Source organism: Falco naumanni, chromosome 14 (genome assembly GCF_017639655.2).
Source record: "Falco naumanni isolate bFalNau1 chromosome 14, bFalNau1.pat, whole genome shotgun sequence".
Classification (NCBI taxonomy): domain Eukaryota; kingdom Metazoa; phylum Chordata; class Aves; order Falconiformes; family Falconidae; genus Falco; species Falco naumanni.
The window spans coordinates 5,079,629-5,098,435 of record NC_054067.1 but is presented as its reverse complement, the minus strand read 5'-3'; the positions used below and the strand labels follow the sequence as shown (position 1 = coordinate 5,098,435).

At 39.6% G+C, this 18,807-nt stretch overlaps 1 protein-coding gene across 9 annotated transcripts in view; it reads left to right on the top strand.

Moving 5' to 3' along the window:
• The first annotated feature begins 386 nt into the window (after nt 1-386).
• Nucleotides 387-18,807, top strand: part of LOC121097605 (phosphatidylinositol-binding clathrin assembly protein-like) — a 33,925-nt gene continuing 15,504 nt past the window's right edge. For 3 of the 9 annotated variants that reach the window (XM_040614740.1, XM_040614739.1, XM_040614738.1), the window contains exons 1-8: nt 390-862; nt 8,850-8,992; nt 11,734-11,809; nt 12,636-12,738; nt 12,923-13,016; nt 13,119-13,230; nt 14,313-14,419; nt 15,033-15,074. In XM_040614740.1, coding sequence (XP_040470674.1) covers nt 733-862; nt 8,850-8,992; nt 11,734-11,809; nt 12,636-12,738; nt 12,923-13,016; nt 13,119-13,230; nt 14,313-14,419; nt 15,033-15,074 — 807 coding nt within the window. In that variant the 5' untranslated portion in view covers nt 390-732. Of the gene's footprint in view, nt 863-8,240; nt 8,278-8,352; nt 8,371-8,849; nt 8,993-11,733; nt 11,810-12,635; nt 12,739-12,922; nt 13,017-13,118; nt 13,231-14,312; nt 14,420-15,032; nt 15,075-18,807 lie in introns of those variants that run through there. The other 6 variants (XM_040614747.1, XM_040614746.1, XM_040614741.1 and 3 more) reach the window with 6 other exon arrangements.

Here is an 18,807-nt window from a genome sequence, read left to right as displayed (position 1 = left end):
TTTTCCACCAGTTTATTTTTACCACAAGTTTTTGCCTTTTTTTTTCATGGAAATCTGCCCAAACCACTGCCGGAGGAAGGGGCTGGGGCCGTGTGGCACAGCCCTCTGCGTGGCCGGGGGGGGGGTTGGTCCCCACGGGCAGCGGGGGCACCTGACGGCCCGGCGGGAGGGCAGGCGGCCGCCCCCGGCCCCCCGCCGCCTCAGGGATGTCGCCCGTGGCGGAGGGAGCCCCCGGGGCACGCGGGAGGCGCGAGCGCGGCTTTCCCGCCACAGGGCGCGCGCCCCCGCCCGGGGCCGGCAGCACGCGCCGCACGGCGCCGCCTCGACCCTCCGGAGCGGGGCGGGCGCGCGGTCACCTGACGCCGCTGCCGCCGCGGCCGCCGCCATTTTGTCTGGGAGGGTAAATGTGAAAGGGAAAGCCGAAGCGCAGGCTGCGGGAGGCGGCAGAGCGGAGCGGCGCCGGGCGCGGCCGGCAACAGAGGGGTTCGCGGCCGCCGCCCCGCAGAGCAGCGGGCAGGGCCCCCCGCGTCGCGGCGGCGGTCGAGGGGAGCCGGCGAGGCGGAGCCCGGCGAGGACTCCCCCGGTCGCCCCCGGCGGAGCGGAGGGAGCTGCCGGCGTCCTTCCCCTGGGGAGGCTGCGCTCGGCCCCCGGCCGCGGGGAAGCCGCCGCCCCGGCCTTGCCGCCCGCCGCGGCGGGTCCGCGGGGGAAGCCGCCGCCAGGGCCGCGCCGACGATGTCGGGACAGTCGATCACCGACCGCATCACGGCGGCGCAGCACAGTGTCACCGGCTCGGCCGTCGCCAAGGCTGTCTGCAAGGCGACGACCCACGAGGTGATGGGCCCCAAGAAGAAGCACCTGGACTGTGAGTAGGACCCCGCGGGGGCCGCCTGCGGCCTGCGCCCCGCGGCGGGGGGCCGGGGCGGGCGCGCCGTGCCCCGCCGGGCAGCGGCTCGGGCAGCCGGGGCGGCCGCGCTCCCCTGCGCGGCGAAGAGGCCGGAGCCCTGCGCGGTCGCTCGCCCCGGGGAGCCGAGGCTGGGGGCGGGGGGTGCCCCGTAGAGCTGGGCGAACCGGAGCGGCGTGCTCTGCAAAACTTGTGTTACACGTGGAGGGAGCGAGCCTTGTAGCACCCTGTGCGCCCGGGAAAGGGGAATATCCCAGCCGGTGGACCCTTCCCTGCGAGAGCCGCTTAGCTCCTGCCTCTGGGTACAGCGGCGCTTGTTAATCCGCAGCTGGGGAAAGGGTGGGTTACACGGTGTGGTGGCATGGGTGTGGGTGAGGAGGTAAGTTTTTCAGCACTTTTCCGTCCTTATGTGCATCTGGTGAGCTGCAGACGTCTCAGTGTTTCTAACGCTTCCCGAAATACCGTAGATTTCTATCTTAAGGCTCTTGAAATGAGGTAAAAAGACGTGAAGTGAGGGAAAGGGAAGGGCGAAGGTGGACCAGTGCACCTCTCCAGAATGAGATTATGTTGCCACTGATATATTTACCCTTAATATGTTACAACTGCTTTCTGTATACCAAAACATGCAGAAAGCTATCCTTGATAAGCTACAAAAGTATCGGTGGTGTTGCTTTGCTTCAGGTTTTGGTGACTGGATAGCAGTTGAAGTTACTGTTTGAGTGCTCTAAAGTGTGCTGAGTGCTTCAAACCTTGTACGTTGTGCAGCGTACCTGCTCACCATCAGTTACAACCGAAGTGTGTGTGTGTGTTTCCATTAGGGAGAGGAAAGAAGACACAAAGCTATATGCTGGTTTCTTCAAAGTCAGTAGAGCAGGCTGGTAGTTCTGCAGGACTTATTCAAGTTGATGGTGCGAAGAGGACTCTGCTGTTCAAGCTCTCAGAAGCAGCGTACTTGGTTGTATTTGACAGTAGTTTGGCTCTCTGATGCCATGTCACTCATCTGTTAATACAGAGTTGTGTGAGGGCTTCTGATGTGGATGAAATAGTTAAAGCCAACCAAATAGATCTCTCATTTGTTATTGATCTGAATGAGTGGAATCCAGCTACGGTAGTGAATATTGCAGCTACTGTGTTGAAAACAAAAGCCTTAAAACTGGGTAATGGAAAATTTCTTTTTTTTAAAGATACCTTTTTAAAGTTACCTTTTTTATCTTGTCTTGTGTTCTGCCTGTGGTAGAACAACTTGGTGAGGTAACCCTTGAGTCCAGAAATGGCAACATAACAGGAAGCCAGAAAGTGGTGACAGTTTGCTCAATAGTTTGAAAGCTTCTGAAGCTTAAAAGACGAAGGATGTTGTTTGACAATATTCCTTAAAATAATGTCATCTGCTTTAAGTTACCATCACAAAATAAGAAAATGGAAACCTGGAAAACCTCTTGAGAATAGCATAAACTGAGATTGCCTTTTGACTATCAAATTCCTTTGAATACCTTTTCATACAAACCTGTTCAGAGCTGTCAGTCTCTTGAAGGTCCCCTGCTCTGTCAGATGAGTTATGTGTTTTGGTGTTAATTCACTTTCTCAGACTTTGGGCAAGACAAACAAAAAGCTTGTGCTGACCTGGTATCTGAAATAGAGGAATGCTTTGGTGGGGTAGGGAGAAAAAAAAAGATGTGAAATATGGTGCCACAAATATATCTGTGAGGGGTTAAAAAAAAATCCTGATGATCATTCTCCATTGAGCATACCCAGGTGCTGCTTTTCAACCATCTGCAAGCCTTTGCGTGGCACTTCTTATTTTTTCACCTGTATGCAACAATTACTTTTATTATATGTAAGCGGGTAAGATACTAGTTTAAATACTGTAATCTCTGGAAAAATTACACAATGTATTTTCAAAGATACAGTGCAAGTACTTTCCAATTTAAGTAAATTATGAAGGAAAACATAGCTTGGATTTAATGATAGTTGTACCTTGGTTGCTACATGTGTGTGTCATTCAAAATGCTACACCATCTGGTATTACTTGTAATCGCTGCTCAAGAAACAGCTTCACCAAGAACATGTTTTTGAGAGTTGGTGTAGTTGTATTGGGATTGTGGAGGAGTATCAGTGTGCGCATTCTATTCGGATTAATTCTTAAAACCTCCTTATTGCCAAGTTTCCTCAGCAAGAAAAGCTACAATATTGCAGTATGGGTTTTTACAGGAAGATGTTACACATGCAGTGTGTAAGCTAGTAGTTAAGAGTCTTGGGTTTTGTCTGGCTCCTAACCTGAAGAGTGAAACACACACACCCTCCAACAAAACAAAAGAAAAAAACCAACCCACAAAAAAACCCAAAACCTAAGCAATATCAATGGGAATACTTGGGGTTTTTTTCCTTTTAAAGTAGGTCACAGTGTCCTAAATAAGTCAGCAAATCTATTTCTGTGGTATTTTGTAATATTTCAGAATAACATAAAATGTTATACAGAGACTGATCTTTCCTTGTAGGGGAGCACCTGAAGGTCTTGTCTTTTCTTCCCCAGTGCACGTCCTCTCACTTCCCCTCAGCCTTCTGAGTTTGGGTTGCAGTGGAGTGGGGCTAGATTATGCTTTTGGTGACACATCTCTTGGCTAACCTCTGAAAAGCCATAACAAAACCCAATAAATTAAAGCTGTAGCCAGGTTGGTGACTGGCAGAGTAGACTTGTGTGTAGACCAAAATTTAGAAAAATAGAAATGCCTGTATTAATTGCATCTTAAACTTTTTAAATGAACACTGTAATAAAGGAAAGAGCAACTCCTGTTCAACTTGTATATAGCCCCCTTGGGGGTGGTGCTGGGGAAGCAGTAAACGTTACTCATCAAAACTCAAAACTCCTTTATGTATACAGTCTTTGGAAATCTTGTAAGAAGTGATAATTCAGGTACTGTAAAACTGTATTATGTACCAGAATTAGGCTCTGAAGTCTTTTGCTTTAGAAGAAAGTTTGGATTTCCACCAAATAATCACAAACTTTAATTTTTGCCAATAATATCACATTGTGACTGTCACAGTTTTGGGTGGGTTTTGTATCAGCCCATTCTTACTTTTGGCAGTTAAAGCTCATGACTGTCAGGTGAATATTGATGTAGTGTTGTTCTTGCAGAGATAGGTAAGTTGCAATACAGTGCAAAGAAGTACTCTTGAACTTTTCTACAGGCAGTAAGGTGGTTGTCTTTAATTTGAGGCTCTTTAGTAATCTGTGAAGCTTTTCAATACAGTAATTGAGGAAATTTAACTTGGAAAAAAAAAGTTAATGTTGGAATTTATAAGCGTGGCTTTTGCTTAAAGCTTTTTAAAAAACGTTGTGGGCCATCATGTATCCTTGTTTAGTGGGGGAGTGGGACAGAGTAGCTGAATGTTTTGCTTCTGGTAAAGTAACTGTAAGTTTAGATTTAGCTATGATATAAATGAAACTTGAAGATTGCTATCAAATCTGCACTATGAGAGCAGGTCGACATAAAAACATTTGTATCAGGCAAGTGCTATCTTTTAATTAGGTCTTCCAGCAAGAATTGTTGCATTCCTTAGGCTACATTGAGAAAGTTTGCTGAAGTGGCTCTTCTGTTTTAGGTTTTTGTAATCTCTAGTTTATGATACAACAAGAAAATTTAATTCTTTTTTCAAGACTGTCGGGATTAAGGATAGTGGTCTTAATTCTTATATCTGTTTTAGGGCAGTTTCAGTCCTGTGACAAAATGGAAGAATTATGGGAATGTTAAACAATTATGGTTGTCTTTAACTTATGTATTTACAATTCTCTTGGGAGAGATATTCCCGAATCAAGAAAATGATGGCTTTCTTCTTACTTGAAAGTTGAAAAGCATGTCAGTTTTTGCTGGTGTCTGGATGAGAATTTTCCAAAACTTTTTTTTTTTTTTAATATCTGTATTTATGTATGCAGTTCTCTGAAAAGCTGTATGGTTTTATAGATGATGTGCCAGTACTTCAGATGAGCTGTGGAAGAGAAATTCTCAGTATTCTACTAGGCAGTAAGATTTCCTCAGCTTTTCGAGACTGCTTGAAAACCCCTATGATACTCTTCTGGTTTAAAGCTGTTTGTGTTTTGGGTTTGGTTTTTGGTTGTTGTTGTTTTTTTTTTTCTTCTTTTTCTTTCCAGTGTGATGTTAACATGTTTCTAAATTCCATTCTAGAAATAGCACCACAGTTTCACTTGCACTTGAAATGATTCCTCTGGGTAATTGGCAAAATGCTTTCAGTTGTAAAGTGTTTATAGAAGTAGTACGATAAGAAAATGAACATCACTTGCCTTACACATTTTATTCCAGTTTTTGCTACCAATATCCATATTACAGTTGCCCAGCTGTCAGTCTTTCAGGTGCATATGTTCCTTTATACTTCCAGGTTTGTGGTGTTAATAGCCTTTTCCTCCTTTGCTGCCAGCTGTAACAGATCCATATGGTTGTTTCTATGTACATATTCCTATTGCAAACTTAGAAGAATCATATTAGAGAAATGACACTTGCTTTTTTTTTGTATCTCAATTGCTAGAATTGAAGTGATACTAGCTCTTTTATTACTAGCTGTAAAGTAATAATAAAAAAATTGCCTTGAGTAGCCTTATTAAAGGGTCTTTTTAAACTCATGTTTTTGCAATACACTCTTAGGGAAGTCCAGTTTTGGCCTATAAAATGCACTGAGATGGGGTTTTATTTTTTTCCACTATTCATTCTTATTTTGGTATTTTAGCAAAGCTTCATTTGCTTAAGCATGTGTTCTTCAGTACTGGCAACTGTGGCTTATGTGTTTGTGCATTCAAGGAGGTTTTGAAACCGAAGACCACAGTTGTGCTAAGTGTCCTCAATAAAAATTTTCTTCAGGGGAGCCAGTATCTGTTGTCTTCAGCACATGTCTGAAGTGCGTGGGACTGGCAGTTCACTCCGGTCCTCTAATCTCAAGCACAGCTAGAATTAGACTGAGTAGCCCTACCTATGTGAAATATTTCGTTATGGTTGCTTTTAAAATGGTCAGGCTCACATCTTATAGAAGCAAGTAGCATAATGTGGAAAACCTTACCAGTACTTTTACAGAATTCCTGAACCTGCGCTTCTCAGTCACACAGAACAACACTTGTGGAATGAAACAGTAATGTAATGAGCTTCTCAAATGTACCAGAGGTCTATCAACTTCCCCGCTGTTACTGTCACTTGACAAAAGACTTTTTAGTCTTGTGTATCAAAGCAGAGGGCAGTTGCTCCCTTCTGAAAGTAGGCATCTGGATAGCTTTTGTGGTAGTAAACCTTTGTGATGGCATGATAATCCAAAGTAATGTTGTGTGGTTGGCTGATTTTTTAATGTGTACGTGGCTTAAGGAGAGGTGATCAGTTACAGCTTTTGATGTAGTTGCTCACAGGGCTGAGCAGCACTATAAGAACACATTTTATATCAGTCTTAGACACAAATATATGGAGGGAATCTCCCAGGTATTCAGCATCAGTTTAGGGATTACTGGAACATCTGCTGGTAGACCTTAGCTTAAGGGAAGGTGACAAGATTGAAATCTCTGTGGAGAATGCTGGCAAAATATGAATGAATGTAGCTTGGCTGATTTGACTTGAGAGCAGGAAGGGTTTTGTTTTTAACTTGTATCTTCCTTCCCAGTTTCATCTGTTATTTAATAAACGCTCTTAATGTGCTGCTTACAACCTTCAATGAAAAAATGTGACTTGCTCAGTGGTCATGTGAAGAAAAAGGACTTTGTGCAGAAATACTGTTTTCAGTAGGCTGTCTGTGCGGTCTTTGACCTCAGCAGATCAATGGAATTTCTTCAACTGTTACCTAGTAGTAATGTTGTAGGTATTTCTCTGTATAGAGTTTGTGGGGGTTTTGTGTTGTTTTCTTGTTTAGTTGGTTTTTATAAACAGTGAATGGGAGTTGTAACAGTTCTGTAATGTTTCTGTACTGGTTACAGACACATCAGTTATATGAGAAATACTGAGCAAGATGTAACAGCAGCGTCTTTATAATGCATGCTTATGACATTTCTAAGTAATTCTCTCAAAACACGTTAAGGCAAATAAGTCTTCCTAATCCAACCAGTTTATAACAAGTTCTCATTCCGGAGGTGAGGCTCGTGGATTAAAATTCAAGTTTTGTCCGTGTAAAAATTCTGGAATTGGGACTTCTCATTATATGAGGCAATAATTGTCTATGGGCTGTTTGGACTTCCAGAAATTTTAAAGTACTTCTTAATTTGACACAACATCTGATGATATTACGGCCATGAGTGGTGGGCAGTGTCTATCACGTAACTTGGTTTTTTTGAGAATATTTGTAAATATTGAAATATTTTAATACTACTAAACAGTAAGGTTTTGATGCATAGCTTGCTTAAAACCTATTTTCAGGGCTCTTCTTTTTGTGAAGTTATTTCAGCGTTTTTGTGTTACCAATAAGGATGAAAATTTTCATCTCAACTTGCATGTTTTGTACGTATTTGGAAATGTTTGACATCAGAATGAAATTAGTAGCTTATTAGAATTTGCATTTTATAGCTTTCTACCTTGGCAAGACACTATCTGAAACTCTACTCTGTTAAAATTACTCTGGTTATTAAATTATTCCAAACAGTGCTCCTTAACCAAAGGACTTTATATTCTTAATAAACAGGTCTATAATTAAATTACATCAGTAATATTTTATGTTCACTGGAACAGAGAGAAATTCAAAATGCAATATTTTTATGAAGCGTTTTGTCCAAAACTATCAATGTATGATCTCCAAGTCCATGTTTAAATGGCGTACGATGGTGCAGTCTGGCCTCTGCGTGCTGCTAATAAGACAAGTAAGTTGGCCGTTTCAGCAGAGCTGACAGCTCGGTGTTGAGTTGTTGCCCAGCCTCCGGAGCACCTACCCTGCTTCGAGTACTTACACAGACAAACCACATAAGCAGCAATGCTGCTCTGCAGCCAACAGGCTGCTCACAGGCTTGGCTTAAATAAGAGGCCATAAAGGAAGCTTTTCAAACTAATGTTTGTTTTACGTGCCTTGCCCAGTCCTTAAGGTGTACTTTGATCACACCTGAATCAAATTTAGCTCAGTGAGACAATAAATGTCTCATGTGCATGTCTTGAGGGGTTTAGAATAGTCCTGGATTCAGTTCTTTGCTCTCTTCTCAGCAAGTGCCTTCACCAGAATTCCCAGGCAGGCTTTTTTCCCCATGTTATCTGCTGTGACCTGGTCTGGTTTTGTACCAATACTGAGACAGAGACTTGAACTCCCAAGTTAATGTTCTACTGCTGAGTTTATAATCAGTCTTGAACACAAAGAGGTTTTTTTATATATATACTAAAGCCTGAGACCAGCTATGAACCACTGCAAAATACTCAGTACGTTGGCAATTAGGTTATTTTAGTTAAGTGCAAAAGTGTGTAGATGCAAATTATTGCTCTTAATTCTTACAGAAAAGAGGCTTGTTACAGGTTTGTAGCATCTCATTTGCTGTCATGTGTGTCAGTACTTGGGCTTAAATCAGAGTTGCAGGATACTTGCTGCCTGTTGATCTCATGAGGTATAGAAGTCTTAGCTTTTCCTTGTTTCTATGGTTTTCATTTTTTGTTGGTCTTTTTTGTTAGACTGAGTGACTTCAGGCACTGGGCATCCAGAAGGTCTATACTGGCTTCCGGACCATAATTTGGGCATAGAGTTTCTAGTGGAGCAGGTTATTTATTGATGAGATATTTGGACTCCAAAGGCATTTCAATAATTCTATAAAGTTCACAATTGGAGTCTTTCAGTAGAATGCAAGGAATGTAAAATTGCTTAGTTATTTCTTAAACAAAGAACTGAAGGTAATGCTTCCAGTATGAATTCTCAATGTAAAAACACAAAATAACGTGATGATCTTCTCTGAGTGTATAACTCATTGTAATACTTTGATTTTTTTTTCTCTTTAATTTAGATCTAATACAGTGCACAAATGAAATGAATGTGAATATTCCACAGTTGGCGGACACACTCTTTGAGAGAACTGCAAACAGTAGCTGGGTTGTAGTGTTCAAAGCTCTAATTACAACACACCACCTCATGATGTATGGAAATGAGGTAAGACATGATTAGTTCTGTTAAAGCCTCCTTGACAGCATTTTAAAAAAGTTATCTCAATCTATGAGGCATTAGTTACGTACTTCAGTTTTTCAAAGGTCTTTGTTTTTCCTCTGCTGATGACTGTAAAGTACTTCTCCAGAGAATAAACTACTCCTTCATTGTTTCAATACCAAAATATATCAGTGTTTGCAATTTACCTGCAGGTATCTGGGTTGGGCTGTGAGGGAGTAATGAGTGACCTTTCTAGAATAAAGGCTTGAAAAACTTCTGATGGGCTTTACTTCATTAGGCTAGTACTTATCAGTAAGAGCACAGCAAAAGTCTTGTTACCACTCCATAAATGTGCAGCCAACTCATTAACAGATAAGAATACTTACTAATGGGGAGAGGAATATGGTGGCTAGAATATTTCATCTTGCAAATAATCATCTAATGGGCTAAATCTTCATATGTTGTTGCCATTAACATTCCTCCAAAACAGGTTTCTATTGCGTTTAGTTCACTTAAATTATTTCATCACTGTTCATGAAAAGCTTCCCAGGCAATAACATTGCATTAGAAATGTAGCTTCTCTTACATGGTCCTTCTCTTAAAAACTAAACTTTGTCTTGGTCAGGTGACAGTTTAGTCCTGAACTTCTGTGTAGTCATTTTCCTAATAAATGACTGTTGACTACTGGTAACATTGAGATGATAATTCTTAAAGGTACTGCTTCCAGCCATTAAACTGCTCTGAAAACTTAGTGTTGCCTCCTCTCTCCAAAGCTCTGTGAACTTAATTGAAATTACTTGTAAAACATAGTGTGCTCTTTGTTAACACTTCCCCAAGTTATTTATGTGCTTAAATTGTAGTTTCAACAGATAATAGGCTGAAATTAGAGGATAATATGAAGTAGAATTCACTGCTTATTCCAAGTATAAAGCTAAACTGGATGGTGTAAGTCAGTTTGTATATTTCATTCTCTCTTCCAATACAGTTCATATCTACACACTGAAACTCGCAAGAAAAAAAAAAAAGACAACTGAACCATAGAAAAAAAATCAAAACCTAGAGTTGTGGGCTACCAGTCGGTATCTTTGCCCATACAGCGTTCTGTAGTGGTAGAAGAGTTGAGTTTCTATGTCTGTACCTAAATTGCTCCTCAGCTTTGAATGGGTGCATTTGAAACTTGAAAAATTTCAGGTTACTTTGTATCTGCTGATAGAATGTGTCTGGACCACTAGTTCTGTAATTTCAGGTGCAACACGAGTGTACTTCTCACTCTTCTAATACATTAAAAGAGGCCTTTTTCTTAAACAGAAAAAATTACCAGGTGTTGGACTTCTGTTTTAAGTACAAGTAAATCTAACAAAGGCAAAATGTTGTCTGAGCAATCAGCCATCTTGCAATTTCTTGTTCAACCTAACTGCCTGTGTCTTGTGATGAACTCCTCTCACCTGTACGTTGTGCAATGCAAGACCCCTGTATCTGGAGAGTGAGAGTTAGCCTTGGCCCTTTTAAAACAAGATTCAGAACAGTAGCTAATTTTGAAATATGTGTAGACACCTTTCGAATATCACTGTTCTGTTCCTGATCGTGTTCCAACTGTTTTTCTTCTTCTGTATCTCTTTGAATGCAGTACTAAGATGTACAAAGACCAGATAAATCGACTGGAAAGCAGAATAAGAAGTTAATACAGTGCCAGAGCTGTTGGTAGGCAAGCTGCGTGTTGTAGACTTGTGTGAACTCCGTAGCTGTAGGCTGAGAACACATATGGAGTTACTGATGAGGTGGTACGTGACAAGTTGGGGAATCATTTGGGCCCCTTGAAAGGTGAAAGTACTGCTTTCAGTTTAAATAGCAATTGTGAGAAGAATTTTCTTGTTGCTGTGCTAAGCCTTCGTTACAGTTCCCAAAGAGCAGGTGCTATACCGAGCCTGACTGAAAAAAATGCTAAGTTTTGCAGAGCACGATAGTCCAAACTGGGCAGGCAGGTGGATTTCCACCATGAGGAGTGCTGTGGCAGCAGAAGGATTCAGATCGAAGTTTTAACAAGTCCCTTAAACCATACTGATCACAATCCTCTTTTATGGACTAAAACACATACAAAGAAACAAAAAGTCAATACATCACAATCACAGGAGTCTGTGTCGAACAGTGGCAGAGAAACTTTTAGAACTAACTTGCTATCTGGATGTGTTTGTCTCTTACTCTTGTGTTATTTATGGAGCCAGCTATTATTTGTCAAAACTTAAATTTTATTTAGTCAGTTCACTACATTTTATATACGTATATAGTGCTGCTGCTCACCACAGTTCCAGAAGCATTATTGTTAAAAATGACTTCTAAACTTTCTAACTAAGCCTGCTTCCCACTTCTACAGCACCAGTAGATCTATGCAAACCTTGGGAGCTTGGATAATGCAAGTGGTATTTTTGTGTTTTCCAGCTTGTCTGTTCTAAACTAACAAAGTTAACCTAAACAGCTTCCTTTAGGATTGTTAATCTCTTATTCATGGACAGTGATGTCTTTTTTTTCTAGTTTAAATTTATGATTTTGCCAAATAGAATATTAGATTTCAGAGGCTTTGCTAATCAGCGGCTTCAAGTTTTGCTTTAAATTTTTCCCTTTTGACTGATTTCTGTTCTTGATAGAAGTTATTTAGAAACAGTTACACGGTAAGTGTAGTTTTCTTGTAATATGCTTAAATGTTTTGACTGTCACAACAATGATATTCTCAACTTTTTCTTCACCAACAGCGCTTTATCCAGTATCTTGCATCCCGAAACACTTTGTTCAATTTAAATAACTACCTGGACAAAAGTGCCATGCAGGGTAAGGCTCTTTCACCGAAGGAAATAACTGTACTGATTTTTTGCTTTGTGATAATGCCTGTTTTGTGCTCTAGGAGACAAATGACATTTAAGTGAAAGGGTATTGTGACTTAAATGGCACAAGACACCAAAGGATGTCCAACCAAGAATGTAGACACAAGGAAAGTGAGATTTTGAGTTGCCTAGCTGGGTGCGAGAAATTTCTGTAACGTATGTATAATGCATACGCAGCTGTGAATTTAAAAAAGTGAATTCTTAACACTGACTGATGTTAAGATAATAAGCCTGATGAATATTAACACAACAATCTATTCTTGCTGTTGCATTTTAGTGCATTTTAGTGTCTCAGGAGTACATATTTACTGTGAAGGTGCACGGAATGGTGGCTAGAATATGCTGTATATTGAGAACTCCTTCAAATCTTTGAGAAGTCTTTTAATTACTTGCCAATGGTAGAGAACATTTTTTGGTCTTTATGTGGTTTTTGAGGCATTGCAGATAAGTTACCAAAGCCTCCAGCATTTTATGAGGAATACATTTTTAGTCTAATTTCAAGAACATCTTAATAACAGCTGCTTGGTTCTTGCCTAATATTTTATATGTTTATTCTAATAATTGCAATGAATGCTTTGCTGATCTCTGGTTAGGAAGAAAGTGTAACATTACATCTCAAGGTGAAAAATAGTGAATCTCGTGACTTTGGAAAGTGCCTATGAAGAGCTTTTTATGCCAGTTGATACAAAATGGGCTAGTAGGAGAATAGTTCTTGAAAACAAAAGAGACTGTACCCCTTCAGAATGTCTAACTTAAGAATGCTTAACTTCTAGGCTATGATATGTCTACCTTCATTAGGCGATACAGCAGATACTTGAATGAAAAAGCACTTTCATATAGACTTGTAGCAGTTGACTTCACCAAAATGAAAAGAGGGTAAGACTGTTACTGCTTCATTTATTTGGTCTTTCATACTCTGGGGGGAGGGAAATGCCAGTTGTTCTTGACCTTATCATAGATTGCTATTCCTTTTGGCCCTGTGAAGCAACATAGTATTGTTGAAACAGAGTAATATGTTGAGTTTTCTTGGTAACTTGTAAATGTGTCTTCTACTCTGTAGGATAGATGGAGTGATGAGAACCATGAATGCTGAAAAGCTGCTGAAAACCCTTCCAATCATACAGAACCAGCTTGATGCACTCCTTGATTTTGATGTAAGTACTGTAAGCTCAGTGTTAGGTAGCGCTCTCGTTTTGAGGTGCGAGTTTCATTATTCTGTTAAATACTAATTTACTTTTTCCTTGTTCTCTACACAGGCAAATCCAAATGAACTAACAAACGGTGTTATAAATGCTGCCTTTATGCTCCTCTTTAAAGATTCCATTAGACTTTTTGCAGCATACAATGAGGGGATTGTTAATCTTTTAGGTATGTGAGAATTTTTTTTGCTTTTGAACTTTTGTGAAAGATATTGAGAGAACTAAAGAATACAGACAACTTCTGACTGCAGTTTCCTAATAAATTCTCTGCTTTGTTATCATTAAATTAAGCCTGTCTTACTTTCAGTTAAGTTCACTTTAAGCCAACTAGCATAGGCTTAAACATACACTTTACCTAGAAAAATACATCTTGAGACAGAAATTGAAACGAGAGGGAGACTGGTGAGAATAAAAAAAAACCACATAAATGTGCAGTGGATAATCTTTGCAATTGTACTGTACAAGTATTAGTGAGATACCTGGTATTTTGAGTATTTGGTTTAGTCTCTGTATGACTGACTTCTGGTTTCCCATACTTTTTATGGCTTGACTGTTCACCTTTACGTGGTACCTGAATCTACATGAGCCTAGCAGATGACATGTAGGGTTTTTTTGTGCAAGAGTGATAAGCTCTTAGCAAAGCCTTATAATGACTATTCAAGGAAATTTCTGAATGAAAACTGCTGATCAGTTTGTTCTGTTAATCCATTAGTTTTTACTCAGTGAAATATCTATAAATATATAAGGCAAGACCATAAAAAGTGAAGGATGTTGTTGATAATCCTTTTGATAGGTCAGTTCAGTATATGTACCATTTCAGTAGCTGTTCTGGTGTCTTTTGGATATTGAGCCCATTTACAAACATCAAAATGTATTGATACAGTGTCTAAAAATGTAAATATATACCAGGAATATTTTCAAATGATAAAATATGTCTCATTGCCAGCTAATAAGCTGACTTCTTGAAAAAAATCATAATAGCTTATTTAACAATTGGTGATTCATGTCTATGCTTAATAAAGCTTTGCATTATATTCTAATATACTGAAATAGGAAAAAAAATGCTATTTTTCTTCGTCGACTTACTACAAAAGATGTCAAGTGTTCATGTAAATTTAAAAATCTGCATAGCTTTGAGTTACTCTTGTCTGTTCTTTCCCTGAAGCTTGTCTTGAATTAGCTTGTAGAATACCATGTCAGCTTTTTGCTGGGAGGGTGTTAATCTTACAAGAATTTTATTTGCATCCTCAGAAAGATATTTTGATATGAAGAAGAACCAGTGCAAAGAAGGCTTGGATATTTACAAAAAATTTCTAGCCAGAATGACCAAATTGTCAGAATTCCTCAAAGTAGCAGAGGTAAATAAATCTACGTTTACAGAAAGGATATAATTCAGCTGTCTATACTGGTACAGTAGTCTGCATTCATAAAAACAGCGTCACAAACAGGTGAATGTTTGCTTAACTTTGCTATACAAGGAAGTATTGTACAGGTTAGGTATTTTAATGATTGTATATGTTTATTAACATGAAGTGAGACTTTTGGGTATCCTTTTTATTAGCCAGACAATGTAGTAAAGTTTCTGAAGTTTTGTTATAAATTTAATGAATGGTCCAAAATGTATGAACTGAATGTTACAGCCTGTTTACAGTGCTCTCCTTTACTGTAACTGCTAAAAATGGAGAAGTAGTTCCAGTAAGCGATGTGGGTGTGTTTCTAATGCTCCCAGTAAGCTTTTCTACATGAAAGTTAGGCTGAATTAAAAGCTGGGTTTGTTTTGAGATGTAATTCAACGCACTTGGGATTTCTAAGGTGTATTCCTAGTGAAACTTGTACCAGTTCAGAAAGTTATGAATATCCCTTTTTTAATATGTTCGTCTTCATGTAACATGCAGACATCACTGTTTTTTATTTGTGCTGCCACTGCATGTAGTAATTCCCTTTTTCTTCTTCTTTTTTTTGTAAACCCAGCAAGTTGGAATTGATCACGGTGACATTCCAGATCTTACTCAGGTCAGTGTAAAATATCATATTGATTAACCCAGTTATTTTGTTCTTGACATTTTAAATGGTTTGTGTATCATAGTAATAATTCATCTTGAGAATGTATTGTCTTCTATGTATTTATATACGGGAAATGTGTGGTGACTTTCCCACGCTTTAAATGCACTCAGTACTTTGCAGTTCTTCATAAGATTTTTTGATTGTTTAAAGCAATAAAACTCACAGAAAATACTTTTCAAGAACTTATGGTTTTTATCACAGAGGTAAGCCACGAGCATCTTGTCATGCCCTGAAGAAAACTTTCCATTTCAGTGTAACTTGATGTCTTCCAACACACTTAAAGATTACAGTTAGTTCAGTCAAAATTTTTTTCTTTCCCCTGAGATCTGAATAGATGTTTCTATGTTAGCACTTAACGCTGGCTTTGATATTACTCAGTAATACAAAGGACATGCACAATACAGGATGTGCACTGGAAAATTTTAGTCTAAAAGGTGGAATGCAGGGGAACACCTTCTAGTGAGGATAAACTGAGGGGCAGAAAGGAGGTGAGAAAGAGTTTGGGCTTAAGAACAGGAAACATTGACAGTCCACAGAAGTGCACAAAGTTGTTATTTGCAAGTTTCTTCAGTCAATAGGGATGTTGTATTTCTAATATAGAACCAAGCCAACAGGACAGGGGTATTTGTCATGCTTTCTGTAGCACAGAGTAACCTGGTGGGTAGAATAAATGGCAGTCTGTCAGACTCGGGCAGTAACTGAAGTGCCTTAGCGGTCTACAGTACTCAAGCTGTTTAAGTGAAGTCAGTGTGAAACATTTGAAATCTAATGTGTAAACTCTGAACAGTCGCATGAGGTCTTATACTACCTTTATGATGCAAACTTTCATGGATTAATCACGCAAAAATATATCTACTCTGAAGCCTGAATGTCATCAGTGTCTTTTTAATATTTTTAATTTTTTAAAATCTAAACCATAAACTTCCATCATCAGTGTTGTTTGTTACTGCTTACAGTATGATTTCCAATTGAAATCATACATGTTTCAAAGTACAGATGTCTAATATTTGCTCCTAGGAAATTAGTATTAACCCCTGTAAGAACTTCTAGGCCTTTGTGGTAGGAAAGAACTGTGACACTAATGAGCAGGGTAAGAGCAGGTAATGAGTGGTTTGAAGTTTTCTATTGGTGTTTGATCTTAGCATCTTACTCTCTTTTGATTAGTACTGCAGTATTCAGCTGGTCTGTATTATGCTAATCAAATTATACTCAAGTCTAAAGTTATACTTCACTGGGCTTGTGTGCACTTGTCTGGTTAATTGGGTCATTATAAGACTCCTCAAAGCAGGGTTTGTTTTATTTACTGAGAGAGATTATTTAACTTCATCGTTTTGCTGCTTTCTGTATCTGAAACTTTCAATGAGCAAAACCCTTTATATCTGCTGTTCTCACAACATGTTTTTCTCATAGCTCAGCTATTTTGTTGTAAGTGCACTTGGCTGTGAAAGGCAACTCTCTGAGCTGTGGTGGTAGGTGTCCGCACCCTGTGTATCTTGGCCATTTTGGTGCCACTGTTAAGCATTTCGCTTCCATAGTAAATTTCATGGTGTTTAGTAAGAGTTGTATAATTGTACATCCATTTAGTGTCACATTAAAAAAAATTGCCAAAATTTCTTAATACTAGGCTTTCACAAAAATTTAATTTTCAGTGTGCCTATGTTTCTGAAATAAGTTCTAACAGGATCATGTCTTTTCTTTCTATTCTGGTTTACCATGATTGGGTGTCCTTCGTCCCCCCACCCCCATACTTTGGTTACATTTCTGGTATATATTCCCTCTGTGCTATGCACATTTCAGAGTTTCCTTAAACTGTTCCTGACAACAATGATTTTATGTTTTTTAGGGGTTTATTATTACTGCTGCTGTATAACCATTTTTCTTCCTTGATTCTAACATTCACGCTTCTGCCCCTTTTGCCAGTTCCTATTAAAAAAATATTTTACTTTGTAGGTGCCCTGTTCCACAGTGGTATTGCTTACAGTTACAGCTATAAACAGAAAGAATTTCATGAATGTAACTGGGTCATTTTCCTCTGTATGGATGTCAGTCTGTCAGATGTCTTTGGGTGGGGGAAGGGAGGCTGAGTCATAAAATAATGGTTTTTTTCAAGTCACAATGTCTAAATTAGCTCAGATGTCTTTTCTGACATGAAACTGCTAAGATCTGTTCACTCAGTTTCATTCTGATGTTTTGTTGGATGTCTGCAGCACTGAGAAAGTTCAGAGAAGTCACTGGTTTGGTTTTATGGTTGAGGGGGTTGTTTAGCAGGTTTTCGAAACAGTAAGTATAGAATATGCTTTTTCCATACAGTTAAGTTTTTAGAGTGGCCTTAAACAAAAAAACCCCAAACCACAAAAAAGGCCAATGAGGAAACACTTTCTGGGATTAGGGTATAGTCCTCTTCTATTAAGGTTATCTATCTAGCTGTGTCATGCAAAGCATTTTGCAAACTACTATTCCTCCTGGAAGGTAAATGTATGGGGTTATTTGGTGGTTTGTGGGGTTTGGTTTTTTGTTTTTGTGGGGGTTCCCCCCTCCATAACTTTCCAGAAAGGTATTTCAGGATGTTCCCCCTTGGGTTTTAGCTGTCTAGTTTGAACACTAAATTTATTCATGACCAGTTGTTGAGGTAACTACACTGTCTTAGCTTACCTAGCTCTATTTATAGAAAGAAACATCAACTCAGGCTTAACTTTAAGACAAGCAGTTTTATAGGATTATTCTAATTGCTTTTCTTTGCATCTCTTGTAGCTTGAACTGGCCTCTGCTGAATGTGGGAAGCAAGAATTGTGTTCAGTATTTCAGAGGGGAGCTTGCCAAAGCCTTGTGTGATTAGTATTTTTCCTCTTTCAGGAAATACTTTGGTGTAGCTTTTGGTACAGAAGGGCTAGCAAGGGCAAGCTGGTTTCTCTTCTAAACCATACCCATCAAATCTGTTGTACCCAGTGCAAGTTCACAAGTGGTAAGAGAGGCTTAATGTCTCTGAAAGCCTGCCAGGTGAGGAGGACTGAGCTGGCAAGTAGATTAAAACTTTGGATGTCTATTCCCTTCATCTGCATCTGCAGTAGGATTTGTTTCACTTGTTTTATCGAGTATGGGCTATGTAGTCAAAAGCCACAAGAACGGTGTGGCTAGAATAGCCAGGCAGTGAACTCTTCCAAAAGTGCCAGCCTAATTATTTTGCTCAATGGTGGTTGTTTTTATAGGGTGATTTGGAGAAATCTTGCTCCTTACTAAGACTGTGTAATCCATATGAGGTTAGAATTTATTCTGAGCTATGAAGCTGTTCCCTTTGGTATGGAAGAAATATTTCTGTATGGATACAATTACGTGGTAGAAAGAAAACAGGTTGTGATTGGCACTTATTTCTTGTTCTCTGTAGGGACCAAAGCAGCTCTGGTGTGCTTTAGTTCTGTATGTTTTAAAATTGCTCTTTTCTGTTGACGGCCAGTTAAAATCTTTGTCTTGGGTGCTGAGTAATGTCATGGCTTGGCTCTCAAAAGTCTTGGTAAGCTTATGAGTATTGGTTGCCTAAAAGTCACTGAAGTTGTCAACTTTTAGCTGAGGTGTTTAGTGCCTGACTTCCTGCTAGATTTAGGTGGTGAGAAGCCTGTTTATTGGCATCTTCTTCATTGCTTTAATAACAGCTTAATGTTTCAAAACTTCTCACAGGTAACGCTTG